General features: G+C 49.6%; 1 protein-coding gene across 29 annotated transcripts in view; it reads left to right on the top strand.

Annotated features, from left to right (window-relative positions):
• pleca (plectin a) overlaps positions 1 to 15,867 on the top strand; it is a 77,792-nt gene extending 61,925 nt beyond the window's left edge. For all 29 annotated transcript variants that reach the window (XM_054745434.2, XM_054745433.2, XM_054745430.2 and 26 more), the window contains 9 exons: positions 201 to 358; positions 427 to 605; positions 678 to 816; positions 1,219 to 1,575; positions 1,661 to 1,744; positions 1,831 to 1,935; positions 2,604 to 2,702; positions 5,920 to 9,267; positions 9,404 to 15,867. In XM_054745434.2, the coding sequence (XP_054601409.1) occupies positions 201 to 358; positions 427 to 605; positions 678 to 816; positions 1,219 to 1,575; positions 1,661 to 1,744; positions 1,831 to 1,935; positions 2,604 to 2,702; positions 5,920 to 9,267; positions 9,404 to 15,634 (10,700 nt within the window). In that variant the 3' untranslated portion in view covers positions 15,635 to 15,867. The remainder of the gene's footprint in view (positions 1 to 200; positions 359 to 426; positions 606 to 677; positions 817 to 1,218; positions 1,576 to 1,660; positions 1,745 to 1,830; positions 1,936 to 2,603; positions 2,703 to 5,919; positions 9,268 to 9,403) is intronic.
• Positions 15,868 to 16,168: the final 301 nt, after the last annotated feature.

Genomic DNA, 16,168 nt, shown 5'->3' with positions numbered 1-16,168 from the left:
TAAGTATTATTATTATTATTTTATTTATTTTTATTATTATTATCGTTCGGTTTAAAACATTTTAATTGTTTTTAAGCTGAAACTTTTTTGCTGGTTTGAATAAAAAAAATGAAATAGTTTGAAACCCACTTTTCAACCCGACCCAGTTCTGTAGAACTGGACCTCAGTGGTTCTGCTCTCTGACGTTTGGCTCTGATCAGGTGACCAGGACGAGTCCGTGTGTAAAACGTTCCTGACGAAGATCAAAGACCTCCGCTTGAGGCTGGAGGGCTGCGAGAACCGAACGGTGACCCGTCTCCACCAGCCGGCGGACAAGGAACCGCTGAAGGTCTGCGCCCTGAAGACCACAGAACAAATGGTAACCGGATCAGAACCAGCAGAACAGATGCGGGTGGGAAAGCTCTGCTAATGCTGTGTTATTAACAGAAAGTGCAGTCTGAGCTCGAGGGCTTGAAGAAGGACCTGAGCTCCATTGCTAGGGAGACGGAGGAGGTTCTGGCGTCCCCTCAGCAGTCCGGTTCTGCCCCAATGCTTCGATCCGAGCTGGACCTGACTCTGAAGAAGATGGAACATGTGTACGGACTCTCATCCGTCTATCTGGACAAGTAAGCGGCTCACACGTCAGTTACAGGAAGCTTCAGGGCCGGGTCCTCCTGACGTGTCTCCAAACTTCTCAGGCTGAAGACCATCGAGGTGGTGATCAGAAACACCAAAGAAGCTGAGGACTTGCTGAAGGATTACGAGTCTCGTCTGCGTGACGTCAGTAAAGTTCCTGCTGATGAGAAGGAGGCGGAGCTTCAGAGAAGTCAGCTGAAGGTAAAACGTGGATTCTTTGGCTTGGATTAAAAACCACATCTGCTGAAACAGGCTTTTATTTTGAAATCCTCTCGTTAGTGAGGTTACTGTAATATGTAATCCTAATCCTAACCCTAATTCCAGCCTGAAATAATCCCAAAACAGTCGAGCGTCTCGGTCCTGTTAGGAAAACGAGGCGTTTTAGTTCCCGTTGGAGTCGGACTAAATAAAAAACTTTTTCGTGATTTGTGATGAAAATAGAAACACGTTTTTCTGGAATTCTCCTGAAAATCCCGGTGTGTGTTCGGTTTTCCGACTCCCATCTCGCTCATACATAAAAACACAAATGTGTGTTTTCTTGGAACTTGACTCATCTCCATGGTAACCAGCTGATGCGTGATCTACATCTTCTCTCTGAATCAGTCGATGCGGGCTGAGGCAGAGGCCGACCAGGCGACCTTTGACCGTCTGCAGGACGAGCTCCGGAGGGCGACGGCCATCAGCGAGAAGATGACGAGGATCCACAGCGAGCGCGACACTGAGCTGGACCACCACCGTCAGCTGGTCAGCAGCCTCCTGGAACGATGGCAGGCCGTCTTCGCCCAGATCGACCTGCGGCTGCGCGAGCTCGACCTCCTCGGGAGGAGGATGAAGACGTACCGGGAAAACTATGAGCATCTCATCCGGTGGCTTGCAGAGGTCCGCCAGAGACAGGAGAAGATCCAGTCCATTCCCATCGGAGACGGGAAGGCTCTCAGGGAGCAGCTGGAGCAGGAGAAGGTACTCCTCTGACGTCAGGAGGTTTTAGGATAAAGTAATCAGGAACGTTAACCATGTGAGTGAGGAGTTCTGATGGTTGTTCCAGAAACTTCTGGAGGAGATCGAGAAAAACAAGGATGAAGTGGAAATCTGTCAGAAAAATGCAAAAGCTTGTATCGATTCTGTGAAGGTAAGAACGAACCGCCGCAGCTTCACGAGAGAATCTCCGCCCACTCGTGGGTTTCATTTGTGTTTCTATGCTTTATCGTTCTGAAGGACTACGAGCTCCTGATCCTCACCTACAGAGCCCTGCAGGATCCCACAGCCTCTCCTCTGAAGAAGCCCAGGGTGGAGGTCACATCAGACCACATCATCCAGGAGGTGCGAGCTCCTCCTGAAAAATGTCAAGCAGTAATCAGTCAGCAGGGAAGTTTATCTGAATCCAACCTGTCATGAGAACAGGGTCAATAATCGCTTTCAGCAGCAATGAATGAATGAATGAATGAATGAATGAATGAACTGTATCAATCCCAGTGGATAAATTCACACATATTCACGTCGACTTGACTGTTGCTGCATCATCTTCAAGCAGATGTCCATTCATACAGTCATCTATCTGGTTTCCATGGAAACGGCTATGCATCAAAGCATTTTGAGGCTCTCTGAGCCAAAAGGAGCTTCATGACATCCAGCAGATAAAAGGGTCCATGTTAGTGAAACAGAAAGTTTCTGTCTGATTATTAAAAATCAGCGAAGCAGGGCGTCTCCAGGGATCCTCAAAGAGGGGGCCGAGACCCAACGGGGACCCCTGGGGGTGTCGGTTTGGTAGCAAAACCAGTGACTGAACCAGTTTCAGGAATTTAATTTAAAAAGATAACAAAGCATAAAGGAGACTAAAGACTGTTTTTTTTCCTAAAGTAAGATCAAAGCTGCAGATTTTGGAAACTGTTTACATTTATTTTACTAAACACCATGTAAACAAAACCATTTGTTTCAATATTTCACTAAAAGATCAACAAATAAAAGTAAACTGATGTTGTTCTTTCCAGTACGTGACGCTGAAAACACGCTACAGCGAGCTGATGACGCTCAGCTGTCAGTACATCAAGTTCATCAGTGACGCACAGCGCCGCCTGGAGGATGATCAGGTGAGTACACATTCCAAACGTTAACGCTCCGACCTTCCCAACATTTAAAGGATTGTCTGACAGACCATTAAGACATCGGCGCTGGTATCTGGTTTTTATGGGCAACAGTTTCATCCTGGTGTTGCGCCTCTCATCTAGAGCCCTGCACGGGCCTAAAATCTGAGCCCGTGTCCGGCCCGGCCCGAGGGGGTGGAGCCCCAGCCCGACCCGGTCCGAAAAGGTTTTCAGGATTCTCTGGCCCGACCCGAGCCCGACTTTTCTTTAACCTTTCATAAAGTTTTGGCGTGATAGAATGCTCAGCGTTCTGATTATCTGTGGGAAGCGTTCTGCAGTAAAAAAAAGAAAAGACAGAAAAACAGCATCAATGCAGCTTTTTTTCTAACAGAGCGTCTTGTTCGAGCGGCATATTAAATTTATGAACACTATATTAAATGGATGCGTTTGTAAATTTAATCTGCCGCTCTGAAAATGTGCTCTCAGTTAGAAACAAACCAGCAATGAATGCTGTAACTTTTAACTGCAGAGCAAATTTATTCACAGAAAAATAGAACGCTGTCATTTTCATGAGAATAAACGAATGTTTCTGACATCAGAGTGGACATAAAACGGCGGATTAGAACAGGGGCACACGTTTCAATCAGCAGCTAGAGAATTCATTTATAAACCACACACACCTTAACTGAGCTAACGGTGCGTGAGAAGCAGGCAGGTGCTGCTGCGTTCAGGTGTTTCAGCTTTTTTATGAATTTGATTAAAAATAAAGGTGCCCGGCCCGTGTCCGAGGTAATGACACAGTCGTTGGCCCGCGGGCCTAGGGCTTCAGTGCAGGGCTCTACTCTCATCCCTCCGAAACCACGTGACCTGATCCGTAAACCGGATCTGATCCGGTTCCACGCTTTCCCAGGATTCAGCCACATTTGAATCATTTGCTTCTTTTTGTTCTTTTTCAGTCACTTCTGCTTCATTTTCTCTAACTTGTTCTTATTTTTGATCTTTTTCAAACTGCTCATGACGACTTTTAGTCTCACGCTTAAGAGACGAATTTACAAGAAGCCGAAGGTATTTAAACGCTTTAGCCTCTTGGTGGTTTCATCCGTGTTGTCTGGTGGAGGGAAGGTTCCCAAACCGGAAGAAATCTGTCATTTTTCTGCTTTGGTTTCTAAGATTCATGTGAGAATAGAATTTATTGCTATTTTCATGCTTTTCTACCAAAGCTGGCCCACGTTAGTAAAAACCTCAATAATTCATCTGTAGAATAAATGAAAATTAAACTTATTAAGATGTTTGTCTGAAGCAGAAAGATAACCGTTTTTTGAAGGAATTCAAGTGTTTTATTGTTATTTTGGAACTACCGTAATTTCCGGACTATAGAGCGCACCTCAACATAAGCCGCATGGCTCCTAGCGTGGGAAAAAGTAGCGGCTTATAGTCCGGGAAATACGGTAACTGGTTTCAGTTTTTAATGGTTTGATGGAGATTTTAGGGGATGTGCAGAAAGCTGACGTTCTCCTAATTTCATCCAGAATGAAACTGGTGGAAAGTTCTGCCTCCAGTTCTGTTTGTGCTCCAATAGAACCAGGAGAACTAAAGCCTCCTCTGTGGGCGGAGCCTAAAGCTGGGCGGACACTGTGCGACGTTTTCACTTGTAGCATTCAGGTCCATCTCAAACTGTACGACTTCTTTGCAGAGCAAAGCTCACGAGTCACGTTCTCACGCCAAACGACTTGGTTCTCGAGGACTTTTGTCCTTTGGGCTTGCCGTAGAAGGACAGGCAGATGTCCATGGGGGCTTCAGGAGGAAGACGAGCTTTTTGATTCGTTTTATTTGATGTAAACACAGAAAACACACTTTCTCAACAGTCCTTGTCTTTGTGTGCGGAGAAACGAGTGAAGAAAAGAAGTGTGCTGTGTGGGCGGTTCTGGTACTTTTGGATCACGGCGCTGCTTCGCCAGAATGAGACCCTCACAACCGAGTTTGATGTTTGTGCGGCTTCTGATTGGTCCCTCCTCGTTGGCCCCAGTTTACCACACGACGCCAAACTCGCCCTGACCCCAAAGATTCTTGCATGAGAAGGAATTCGGCCTGAAAAGAGCCAAAAATGGCACCGTGTACGCCTGGCCTAAGCACAGCAGAGAGGGAGGGGGCGGGGCCTAAAGGTTTCTGTGGATAAACCATTGGTTTCCTGCTCAGATCCCATTTGTAATCAGATTATCCATCATTAAGGTCAAATATCAGCATCACAAAGATAAAGGGAGAGGCGTAGAGGTGATTAGTTACGGGAAAGATGATCAATAACGATTTAAACAGAAAAAGAAGGAAATGAGTTTGATTTGGATCTGAAATGAAGGAGATCTCCAGATCAGTGACTGCTTTCTGAAAGTTGGACCTTCCTTGTTGTTCGAAGCTCTTTTCTTCTTTAAATGTTTGGTTTTCATCTGTTGATGTTTGTGTTTGTGCTGCTTTTGTTTTCTACATCCCATCATTCTGTGTTTGCTGCATCACCATGACAACGAAATCCCCTCAGATCAGATCAGCTCTGGCTTCAGTCCTGCTGCCATGAAAACTTCCCGCCTGGTTCTTGTTTTATTTTATTGTTTTTGTTCTAATTTATTTTCAGATAATCTTAAAAATGCAAAAACCAAAAAGAGACAAATCCCAAATCATCCATCAGCGTTTCTGCAGAAATCCTGGATTTAGCTTTGAAATGAGTTGGAAGAAACGAGGAGCGACACACCGGACAATTAATGCTGTATTTTAGTCATCATTATTAATAAAAACTAATAATAATAACAAGTCAAAGAGTCCCGCCCATGGGGCTAAACACATCGTGTGACCCGGGTGTTTTAGGGGTAAAAATCAGACGTTTTACTTCTGAAACTCAACCAGAACCCTCAGAAATGTAAGTTCAACGTTGATAAAAATCAAACAGTTCATTGTGACCAAGTCTCTGTAGCGCGTTGTTAAAATAAAGATTTAACAAATCGTTTTAGTCCCAAAACAGTTTTTTATCTAGCAGCACAAACTAGATAAATCCGTCTTAAACGCATGAGACGAGAAGGTCGTCGTGTTCTGTGGCGTGACGTCGTCGCGTGTGTCATACATCACACAAACATGGAAACAGGTGGAGGGACCGCTTCAGTGAAGGGAAAGGAAACAACATGTTTGCATGTTTCTGCCGTGATCAAACGGCGCTAACCTTCTTTGCTCTGGCCAACAGAAAACTTCAGAGACGCTGAAGGAGGAGGAGAAGAAGAAGCTGTCTGAGATCCAGGCTGAGCTGGAGAAGCAGAAGCAGCTGGCTGAATCCCAGGCTCAGGCCGTGGCCAAGGCCGAGCAGGAGGCACAGGAGCTGAAGCTGAAGATGAAGGATGACGCCAACAAGAGGCAGGGCGTGGCGGCAGACGCCGAGAAGCAGAAGCAGAACATCCAGCAGGAGCTGCAGCAGCTGAGGAGCCTGTCGGAGCAGGAAGTCAAGTCCAAGAACCAGCAGCTGGAGGAGGCGCTGCTCAGCCGCACCAGGATCGAGGAGGAGATCCGCATAATCCGAATCCAGTTGGAGACCACGATGAAGCAGAAAGCCACGGCCGAGACAGAGCTCCAGCAGCTCAGAGACAAGGCTGCCGAGGCCGAGAAGCTCAGGAAGGAGGCTCAGGACGAGGCCGAGCGGCTCCGCAGGCAGGTGGCCGACGAGACGCAGAAAAAGAAAAACGCTGAAGACGAGCTGAAACGCAAATCTGAAGCTGAGAAGGAGGCTGTCAAGAGCAAAAAGAAGTCCCTGGAAGAGCTGCAGAAGTTCAAGCTGCAAGCTGAGGAGGCGGAGCGGCGCATGAAGCAGGCGGAGGAGGAAAAGCTGAGGCAGGTTCAGAAGGTGGAGGAGATCGTTCAGCAGTCTGCCTCCACCCAGCTGCAAACCAGCACCGCCTCGTTCACCCAGAAGGCCACAGAGCTGGAGAAGTCCCTCAGGAAGGAGCAGGGGACAGTCCTCCAGCTGCAGGAGGAGGCCCAAAGTCTCAGGAAGAAACAAGAAGAAGCCGACAGAGCCAGGCAGCAGGCAGAGCAGGAGCTGGAGACGTGGAGGCAGAAAGCCAACGAAGCTCTCCGTCTGAGGCTGCAGGCTGAGGAGGAGGCCCAGAGGAAGAGTCAGGCCCAGGACGAAGCCGAGCGCCAGAAGGTGGAAGCAGAGCGAGACGCCAAGAGGAGGGCTAAAGCGGAGGACGCTGCCCTGAAGCAGAAAGAGAACGCGGAGAAGGAGCTGGAGAAGCAGAGGCAGCTCGCCGAGCAGATCGCTCAACAAAAACTGTTTGCTGAGCAAGAATGTGTCCGCCTGAAGGCCGAGTTCGAGCACGCCGGACAGCAGAGGAGCCTGCTGGAGAGCGACCTCAATCGCCTAAAAGACAACGTGAGCTCCACCGAGAACCAGAGGAAACAGCTGGAGGACGAGCTGGCCAGAGTCAGGAGTGAGATGGACGCTCTTCTGCAGATGAAGGTTCGAGCGGAGAAGGAGATGCGGTCGAAAACCGAAAGCAGCGAGCAGCTCCTGGAGGCAGAAGCTCTGAAGATGAAGCAGCTCGCCGAGGAAGCCGCCAGACTGAGAGCTGTCGCCGAGGACGCCAAGAAACAGAGGCAGGTGGCAGAAGAAGAGGCGGCGCTGCAGCGAGCTGAGGCCGAAAAGGTCCTCAAGGAGAAACTAGCCGCCATCAACGAGGCGACGCGCCTGAAAACGGAGGCGGAGATCGCCCTGAAAGCAAAGGAGGCAGAGAACGAGAGGCTGAAGAGGAAAGCGGAGGAGGAGGCTTATCAGAGGAAGCTTCTGGAGGACCAGGCTGCTCAGCACAAACAGGAGATCAGCGAGAAGATCACCCAGCTGACGAGCTCGTCCGACTCTGAGCTCCAGAGGCAAAAAAGCCTCGTGGAGGAAACCCTGAGGCAGAAGAAGGTGGTGGAGGAGGAGATCCACATCATCAGGATCAACTTCAACAAAGCCTCCAAGGAGAAGTCCGATTTGGAGTTGGAGTTGAAGAAGCTGAAGAGCCTCGCAGACGAGACGCAGAAGAGCAAGCTCAAGGCTGAAGAGGAAGCAGAGAAGTTTAAAACACTCACAGCAGAAGCGGAGAAGAAGAGACAAGAAGCTGAAGAGAAGGTGAAGGAGATCGCCGCAGCGGAGCAGGATGCAGCTCAGCAACGCAAAGCTGCTCAGGAGGAAGTGGATCGGCTCAAAGCCAAAGCAGCTGAAGCCAAGAAGCAGAGAGACCAGGCGGAGAAGGAGGTGGAGAAGCAGGTGATGCTGGCCCAGGAGGCGGTGCAGAAATGCAGCGCTGCTGAGCTGAAAGCTCAAGATGTTCTCAGCAAGAACAACCAGGACGCTCTGGCTCAGGAGAAACTGAGAGAGGAGTTTCAAAACGCCAAGAAGCTGGCCGAGTGTGCTGAAAAGGCCAAAGAGAAGGCAGAGAAGGAGGCTGCGTCCCTCCGGCAGAAAGCCGAAGAGGCTGAGAGGCAGAAGAAAGCTGCAGAAGAAGAAGCTGCCAAACAGGCCAGAGCGCAGAAGGATGCAGAAAGACTGAGGAAAGAGGCAGAAGAAGAAGCGGCGCGGCGAGCTGCAGCAGAGGCGGCGGCGCTGAGGCAGAAGCAGCAGGCCGATGCCGACACGGCCAAGCACAAGAAGGAGGCAGAAGAAGCTCTGAAGCAGAAGTCTCAGGTGGAGAAGGAGCTCTCAGCCATCAAACTCCAGCTGGAGGAAACCGACAAGCAGAAAAAGGTGCTGGATGGAGAGCTTCAGAGGGTCAAAGGTGAAGTTAACCACGCTGCCAGACAGAAGGCGCTGGTGGAGGAAGAACTGAGCAAAGTCAAGGCCCAGATGGACCAGCTCCTCCAGATCAAGCTGAAGATGGAGGAAGAGAACCGAACCCTCGCGCAGAAGGACAAAGACAACACCCAGAAGTTACTGTCAGACGAGGCGGAGAAACTCAAGAAGTTGGCAGAAGAAGCTGCTCGACTCACACTGGCGGCTGAAGATGCTGCCAGACAGCGGCAGACGGCAGAGTCCGAGCTGGCCAGACAGCGAGAGCTGGCGGAGAAAACCATGAAGGAGAAGATGCAGGCCATCCAGGATGCTTCCAAACTGAAGGCTGAAGCAGAGGAGCTCCAGAAGCTGAAGGACCAAGCTCAGGAGAAAGCTGAGAAACTTCAGGAGGACAAACTGCTGATCCAGCAGCGACTCAAAAAGGAGACAGAAGACTTCCAAAAATCCCTGGAGGCGGAGCGTAGGAGACAGCTGGAAGTGTCCGCCGAGGCCGAGAAGCTGAAGCTCAGGGTGAAAGACCTCAGCGGGGCCCAAACTAAAGCTGAAGAGGAGGCCCAGAAGTTCAAGAAACAAGCCGACGAAGCTAAAGCTCGTCTTCAAGAAACGGAGAAGCAAGTGGCGGAGAGCGTCGTTCAGAAGCTGGAGACTCAGAGGCTGCAGAGCACCAAGGAAGCCGACGACCTGAGGAGAGCCATCGCCGACGTGGAGAAGGAGCGAGAGAGGCTGAAGCGAGAAGCAGACGAGCTCCAGAAACAAACCAACAAGGTAACGTTAACTAACCCGTTAACCTGACCGACCACCGAGGGAACCGGTGGAGGAACGTCGATGAAATGTGTTTCTTTCACTCAGACGACGCTCGTCTGTGAGCCTCGCTGACGTTTTCTCTTCTTCTTCTTAACAGATGGAAAGTGCTCAGCTGGAGCAGATGGAGCAGCAGAAGGCCCTGCTGCAGCAGTCCTTCTCCACTGAGAAGGAGCTGTTGCTGAAAAAAGAAAAGGCTGTTGAAGACGAGAAGAAGAAGCTGGAGAAGCAGTTGGAGGAGGAAGTGAAGAAGGCCAAAGCTCTCAAAGATGAGCAGGAGCGTCAGCACGCACGGATGGAGGAGGAGAGGAAGAAGCTTCAGGCTGTGATGGAGGAGGCTCTGAGGAAACAGAAGGAGGCTGAAGCAGAGGTGAAGAGCAAGCAGAAGGAGGTGGATGGACTGGAGAAGAAGAAACTGGAGCAGGAAAAACTTCTGGAGGAGGAAAACAAAAAGCTCAGAGAAAAGCTGCAGACTCTGGAAGGTGCTTCAAAGGAAGGAGCCTCCAAAACGAAAGAGATGGAAGTTCAGACCGAAAAGGCTCCTGAGCAGCAGACGGTTACCGTGACAACGGTGGGAACAACAAAGAAAGCATTTGATGGTTCGGTCGAAGTGGACGGGGTGAAGAAAGATGGAGGATCGCTGTGGCTGTTCGATGGAATCAGAGAGAAGGTTCCTGCAGAGAGGCTTCACGACATCGGAGTCCTGACCAGAAAAGACATGGACAAGCTAAAGAAGGGAAAGGTCTCTGTCCAAGACCTGGAGAAGACGGACAAAGTTAGATCCTGTCTCAAGGGTCAGAGCGGTGTCGGGGGAATCTTGACTCCATCCAAAGAGAAGATGAGCATCTACCGGGCCATGACGGAGCACCAGATTACTCCCACCTCTGCAGCCATGCTGCTGGAGGCTCAGGCAGCCTCGGGCTTCCTCGTTGATCCCGTGAAAAATCAGCTTCTCTCCGTGGACGAGGCAGTCAAGGAAGGGTTGATTGGCCCTGAGCTTCATGACAGGATTCTGTCTGCTGAACGAGCAGCCACTGGTTTCAAAGATCCGTACACGGGAGCCAAGATCTCCCTTTTTGAAGCCATGAAGAAGGGTCTTATCGACAAAGAGCAGGCCACCAAGTTCCTAGATGTGCAGCTAGCGACTGGCGGCATTGTTGACCCGATCAGTAGCCACAGGGTGCCACTCCAGACCGCCTACAAGCAGGGTCAGTTTGATGCAGACACTAACAAACAACTGACAGATCCCAGCGAGGACCTTAAACTGTTCATGGACCCCAGCACCCAGGAGCAGCTCACCTACAGACAGTTACTGGAGAGATGCAGCAAAGATCCGGAGACTGGCCTGCTGATTTTACCAGTGACAGACAAAGCTGCCCAGGGTGAAAGAACATTCACCGACATGGAGACCAAAGAAGTGTTCAGTAGATCAAACGTCCACGTTCCGTTTGGGAAGTTCAAAGGAAAAACTGTCACCATCTGGGAGGTCATCAACTCAGAGTATTTCACCGAAGAGCAACGACGAGAACTGATCCGCCAGTACAAAACAGGAAAGATCACGGTGGAGAAGATCATCAAAATCGTCATTACTGTAGTGGAAGACAAGGAGAAGGGCAGTGGGAGTGTGTTCGGCGGTTTGAGGACTCCAGTTTCCGCCAGCGAGCTGCTCGAGTCTAAAGTTATAAACAAAGATTTGTTCAACAAACTAAGCAATGGGAAGATTTCCGTGACGGAGGTTTCTGAGATGGATCCGGTGAAGAAAGCTCTGCAAGGAACTCCCAGCATCGCAGGACTGTTGCATGAACCAAGCAAGGAGAAGATGCCTTTCTATCAAGCCATGAAAAGAGAGCTGATCTCTCCAGAGACGGCTGCGACGTTCCTTGAAGCTCAAGCGGCGACAGGGTTTCTCATCGATCCTGTGAAAAACGAGAGGATGCCCGTTGATGAAGCTGTGAAAGCTGGCCTCGTCGGTCCAGAGCTGCACGAACGCCTCCAGTCAGCGGAAAGGGCCGTCAGCGGCTACAAAGATCCCTACACAGGGAAGACCGTGTCCGTTTACGAAGCCATGAACAAAGGCCTTGTGAAGAAAGACCAGGGCATGCGTCTGCTAGAGGCACAGCTTTCAACCGGTGGAATTATTGATCCGATTAAAAGCTACCGAATCCCACACGAGGTTGCCTGCAAGCGTGGGTATTTTGATGACAACATGAGCAAAACCTTGAACCAAAACACAGATGAGACTAAAGTGTTTTATGATCCTAACTCGCAGGAGGAGGCCACGTATGCACAGCTCATAAAACAATGTGTCACAGATGAAGACACCCAGCTCCTGATGCTTCCTGTCTCACCGAAGGCCCCGAAGCCAAAGGAGGCTGGACAGATCACAGAGGCCAAAACAAAAGAAGCCCTGAACCAAACCGCCATGGAGCTGGAGTCCGGACCGTTCAGAGGCAGAAAGGTCACAATCTGGGAGATCATGAACTCTGAATACATCACAGAGGAACAAAGAGTCCAGCTGGTTCGTCAGTATCGAATGGGACTGGTTACTATTGAGAAGTTAGTAAAGATTGTGATAACAATGGTGGATGAAAAAGAAGACAAAACAAAGGAAGAGGCTTGCTTTGAAGGACTCAGAGCACCAGTCACTGCCAGCTCGCTGCTTGATTCCAACATCCTGGACAAGACCACATTTGATCAACTTCAGCAGGGTAAAAAGACGCCCAAAGAAGTCGCCGGTACTGATAAAGTCAAGAAGTACCTGCAAGGCACAGACCGCATTGATGGTGTCACTCTGCAAGACTCTGATGAGAAGTTAAGCCTTTATCAGGCAATGAGAAAACACGTTCTGCAGCACAACACTGGACTGGCTCTTCTTGAGGCCCAAGCTGGTACCGGATCTATACCTGACCCGGTTAAATACCTGAAATACTCTGTGGATGATGCTGTAAAGGCTGGAGTTGTTGGCCCAGAACTTCACGAGAAGCTTCTGTCAGCTGAAAAAGCGGTGACAGGATACAAAGATCCGTACACGGGCAACAAGATTTCTCTATTCCAAGCTATGAAGAAAGAGCTTGTGTTGAGGGAGCATGCCATTCCTCTGTTAGAGGCTCAGTTGGCCACGGGAGGTATGATCGACCCAGTCAGCAGCCACCGTGTTCCCAATGATGTGGCCATTCAGCGTGGCTTCATCAGCAAAGACATGTTAAAGTCTTTCAGGGAAGCGACTGGTGACGTTAAAGGCTTCATTGATCCCAATACTAACAAAAGTGCAACGTACCGTCAGCTGCTGGAGACATGCAAGAGAGACCCCACCTCTGGTCTGTGCTACCTACCACTGTCGAAGGTAGAAGCCCCAGCACCAGCTGAGAAGGCCTATGAGTTCACAGAGGAGCAAGCACAAAAGGACCTGGGCAACACTCAGATTGAGATACCGCATAAGAGCTTTGCAGGGAAAAGTATGACTATTTGGGAAGTGTTGAACTCAAACATGCTTCCAGAGGAAGAGCGGCGTCGCCTCATGGAGCAGTATCGCTTGGGCCAAATTACTAAAGAGCGGATGCTGATCATCATCATCGAGATCATTGAACAAAGAGAGACTGTGAAGTCTGAGCAGACCCTGTCGTGTGACGTGATCAGGCGAAGAACAACCATCGAGGAGCTGTACAGTGCTCGGATCATTGACTCTAAGACCTACAACCTACTGAAACAAGAGAAGATGAGTATTCGAGAGGTGATGGATGCTCCATCAGTGAAACAGTACTTGTTTGGCACTGGTTGCATTGCTGGAATTATGTCAGACAGTCCTCCGAGGATCAGCGTTTACCAGGCAATGAAGAACGGACAGATTAAACCCGAAGTGGCTTTGCAACTCCTTGAGGCCCAGGCAGCAACAGGATTCATGATCGATCCCGTTAAAGATGAGCTCCTCACTGTTGACGAAGCTGTACGTAAAGGTCTTGTTGGCCCTGAACTCCATGACAAGCTTCTCTCGGCTGAGCGGGCAGTGACTGGTTACAAGGATCCCTACAGCGGAAAAGTCATTTCTCTCTTCCAGGCCATGAAAAAAGGCCTGATTCCTGAGGATTATGCCCTCCGACTTTTGGAGGCCCAGAATGCCACCGGAGGACTGATGGACCCTGAATACTACTTCCATCTTCCGACAGATGCTGCAATGCAACGGGGATATATCAACAAGGAGACGCTGGACAGAATAACTGAGCCGACTTTAGATGTGCGAGGGTATGTTGATCCAACCACTGATGAGAAGCAGTCTTATGCTCAGCTGCTGAAAAGATGCAGGGTTGATAAAGAAAGTGGACTGAAGTTGCTTTCCCTCGCAGACAGAAGGCTTCTCTTTAAGGGTCTCAGAAAACAAATCACTGTGGAAGAACTGCTCCGGTCACAGATCATCAACCAAAAAACCTACAATGAGCTCATTGAGGGTGTCGTCACGGTAGAGGAGATCAGCAGAAACCTGAAGAAGTATCTTGAGGGTACTAGCAGTATTGCTGGTGTGTATGTTGAATCTTCCAAAGACTGCCTGTCCATCTACCAAGCAATGAAGAAGAACATGATCAGGCCAGGAACTGCGTTTGAGCTTCTTGAGGCTCAGGCTGCTACAGGCTACGTGATCGATCCCATCAAAAATTTGAAACTGAATGTGATCGAAGCAGTTAAGATGGGTGTCGTTGGCCCCGAATTTAAAGACAAACTCCTCTCAGCCGAACGAGCGGTCACAGGCTACAAGGACCCCTATTCTGGCAAGATCATCTCTCTTTTCCAGGCAATGAAAAAGGGACTCATTTTAAAAGACCATGGCATCCGTCTGCTGGAGGCTCAAATTGCCACAGGAGGCATAATAGATCCGGAGGAAAGCCACCGTTTGCCTGTAGAAACTGCTTATGAACGTGGCCTCTTTGACGAAGAAATGAATGAGATCCTCACCGACCCCTCAGATGACACGAAAGGTTTCTTTGACCCAAACACAGAGGAAAATCTCACCTACCTGCAGCTGATGGAGCGATGCTTGACAGACCCAGAGACCGGCCTTCGTCTTCTGCTGCTAAAAGAAAAGAAACGAGAGAGGAAGACATCGTCCAAGTCTTCAGTTCGCAAACGAAGGGTTGTCATCGTCGATCCAGAGTCGGGCAAAGAGATGTCCGTTTACGAAGCGTATCAGAAGGGTCTGATTGACCACCAGACCTATCTGGAACTCGCAGAGCAGGAATGTGAATGGGAGGAAATCACCATCACCTCATCTGATGGCGTCGTGAAGTCTATGATCACTGACCGGAGGTCTGGCCGGCAGTACGATATTGATGATGCCATCTCGAGAGGCCTGATTGATAAGTCGGCTCTGGATCAGTACCGAGCTGGAACGCTGTCCATCACCGAATTTGCAGACATGCTATCTGGAAACATGAGTGGCAGCAGATCCCGTTCTTCGTCCTTTGGGTCCACTTCCTCCTACACCATGAGTCCAGTGCCTACTATAAAAACACCAGCAACAACCTGGAATGACCCGACAGAGGAAACTGGACCTGTGGCGGGGATTTTGGACACAGAGACCCTGGAGAAGGTTTCAGTCACAGAAGCCATTCACCGAAACCTGGTGGATAATATAACCGGTCAAAGGCTGCTGGAGGCTCAGGCCTGCACTGGAGGCATCATCGACCCCAACACAGGAGAGAAGTTTTCTGTTGCCGACGCGCTGAATAAAGGACTCGTTGATAAAATCATGGTGGATCGCATCAGTTTAGCCCAGAAGGCATACAATGGCTTTGAAGATCCCAGAACTAAAACCAAAATGTCTGCAGCCCAAGCTCTGAAGAAAGGGTGGCTTTACTATGAAGCCGGACAGCGGTTCCTCGAGGTCCAGTACCTCACCGGTGGGCTGATTGAACCTGATGCCACTGGTAGAGTCTCCATAGATGAGGCTTTGAAGAAGGGCACCTTAGATGCCCGCACAGCGCAGAAGTTACGGGACGTTAGCGCATACTCAAAATACCTCACGTGCCCTAAAACCAAGCTTAAGATCTCCTACAAGGATGCAATGGAAAGAAGCATGACTGAGGAGGGAACTGGTCTGAGACTCCTTGAAGCCTCATCTCAGTCCAGCAAAGGCCTTTACAGTCCCTACAGCGTCAGCGGTTCAGGCTCTGCTACTGGGTCACGCTCCGGGTCGAGAACTGGTTCCAGGTCCGGCTCCAGAAGAGGCAGCTTCGATGCCACAGGGTCAAGTCTCACGACGACCTTTTCATCTTCGTCCTACAGCTCAACCAGCTTTGGTTCTCCAGGTTTCAGTTCTCCGAGCTACAGCCGGCGCTTCTGAAGGCTGATCACCTGACGCCTGGATCTTTGTGGAGAAAGGAGGACCTTTATTCTGCTCTGCATGGCGATGTTACAATACTTACACCTTTAGATTTTCTACACAGTTACTCATGTTGTTGATTGTATATTTTACTGGTTAAGGCCCGTGTGCGCTGACCTGTCAGACGCATGGCTGCGTACCGTAAACTGTTTTCTCTGCGTGTAACCCGAGCGCTTCCACGTGCGTTTTGATTGAACACCAATATGAGCTTTTAGTGTTCCACTAACACACACTTATTTAGCTACTGTTCTGAGTCAGACAGATGAAAACCAGCTGGATGTACAAACTGAAACTTTTGTGTATATTTCTGAAATTGAGGAAAGCGTAGCGTCTCTGCAGAGCAGAATTTGGACTCAAACAAAGAAAATCAAGAACCTGCTTTAAGAACGCAAAGCTTCAAGATCTTTTTTCTCCTGGTGGCATTGCTGCAACTACTCTACAAACACAGAAAAAGTCCATCATCCTCAGTGAACCCAGCAGGAATCCCGCAGTCAG

Source organism: Nothobranchius furzeri, chromosome 19, assembly GCF_043380555.1.
Source record: "Nothobranchius furzeri strain GRZ-AD chromosome 19, NfurGRZ-RIMD1, whole genome shotgun sequence".
Classification (NCBI taxonomy): Eukaryota; Metazoa; Chordata; class Actinopteri; order Cyprinodontiformes; family Nothobranchiidae; genus Nothobranchius; species Nothobranchius furzeri.
Note: the sequence above shows the minus strand (reverse complement) of the source record. Positions and strands in the feature narration are given on the sequence as shown.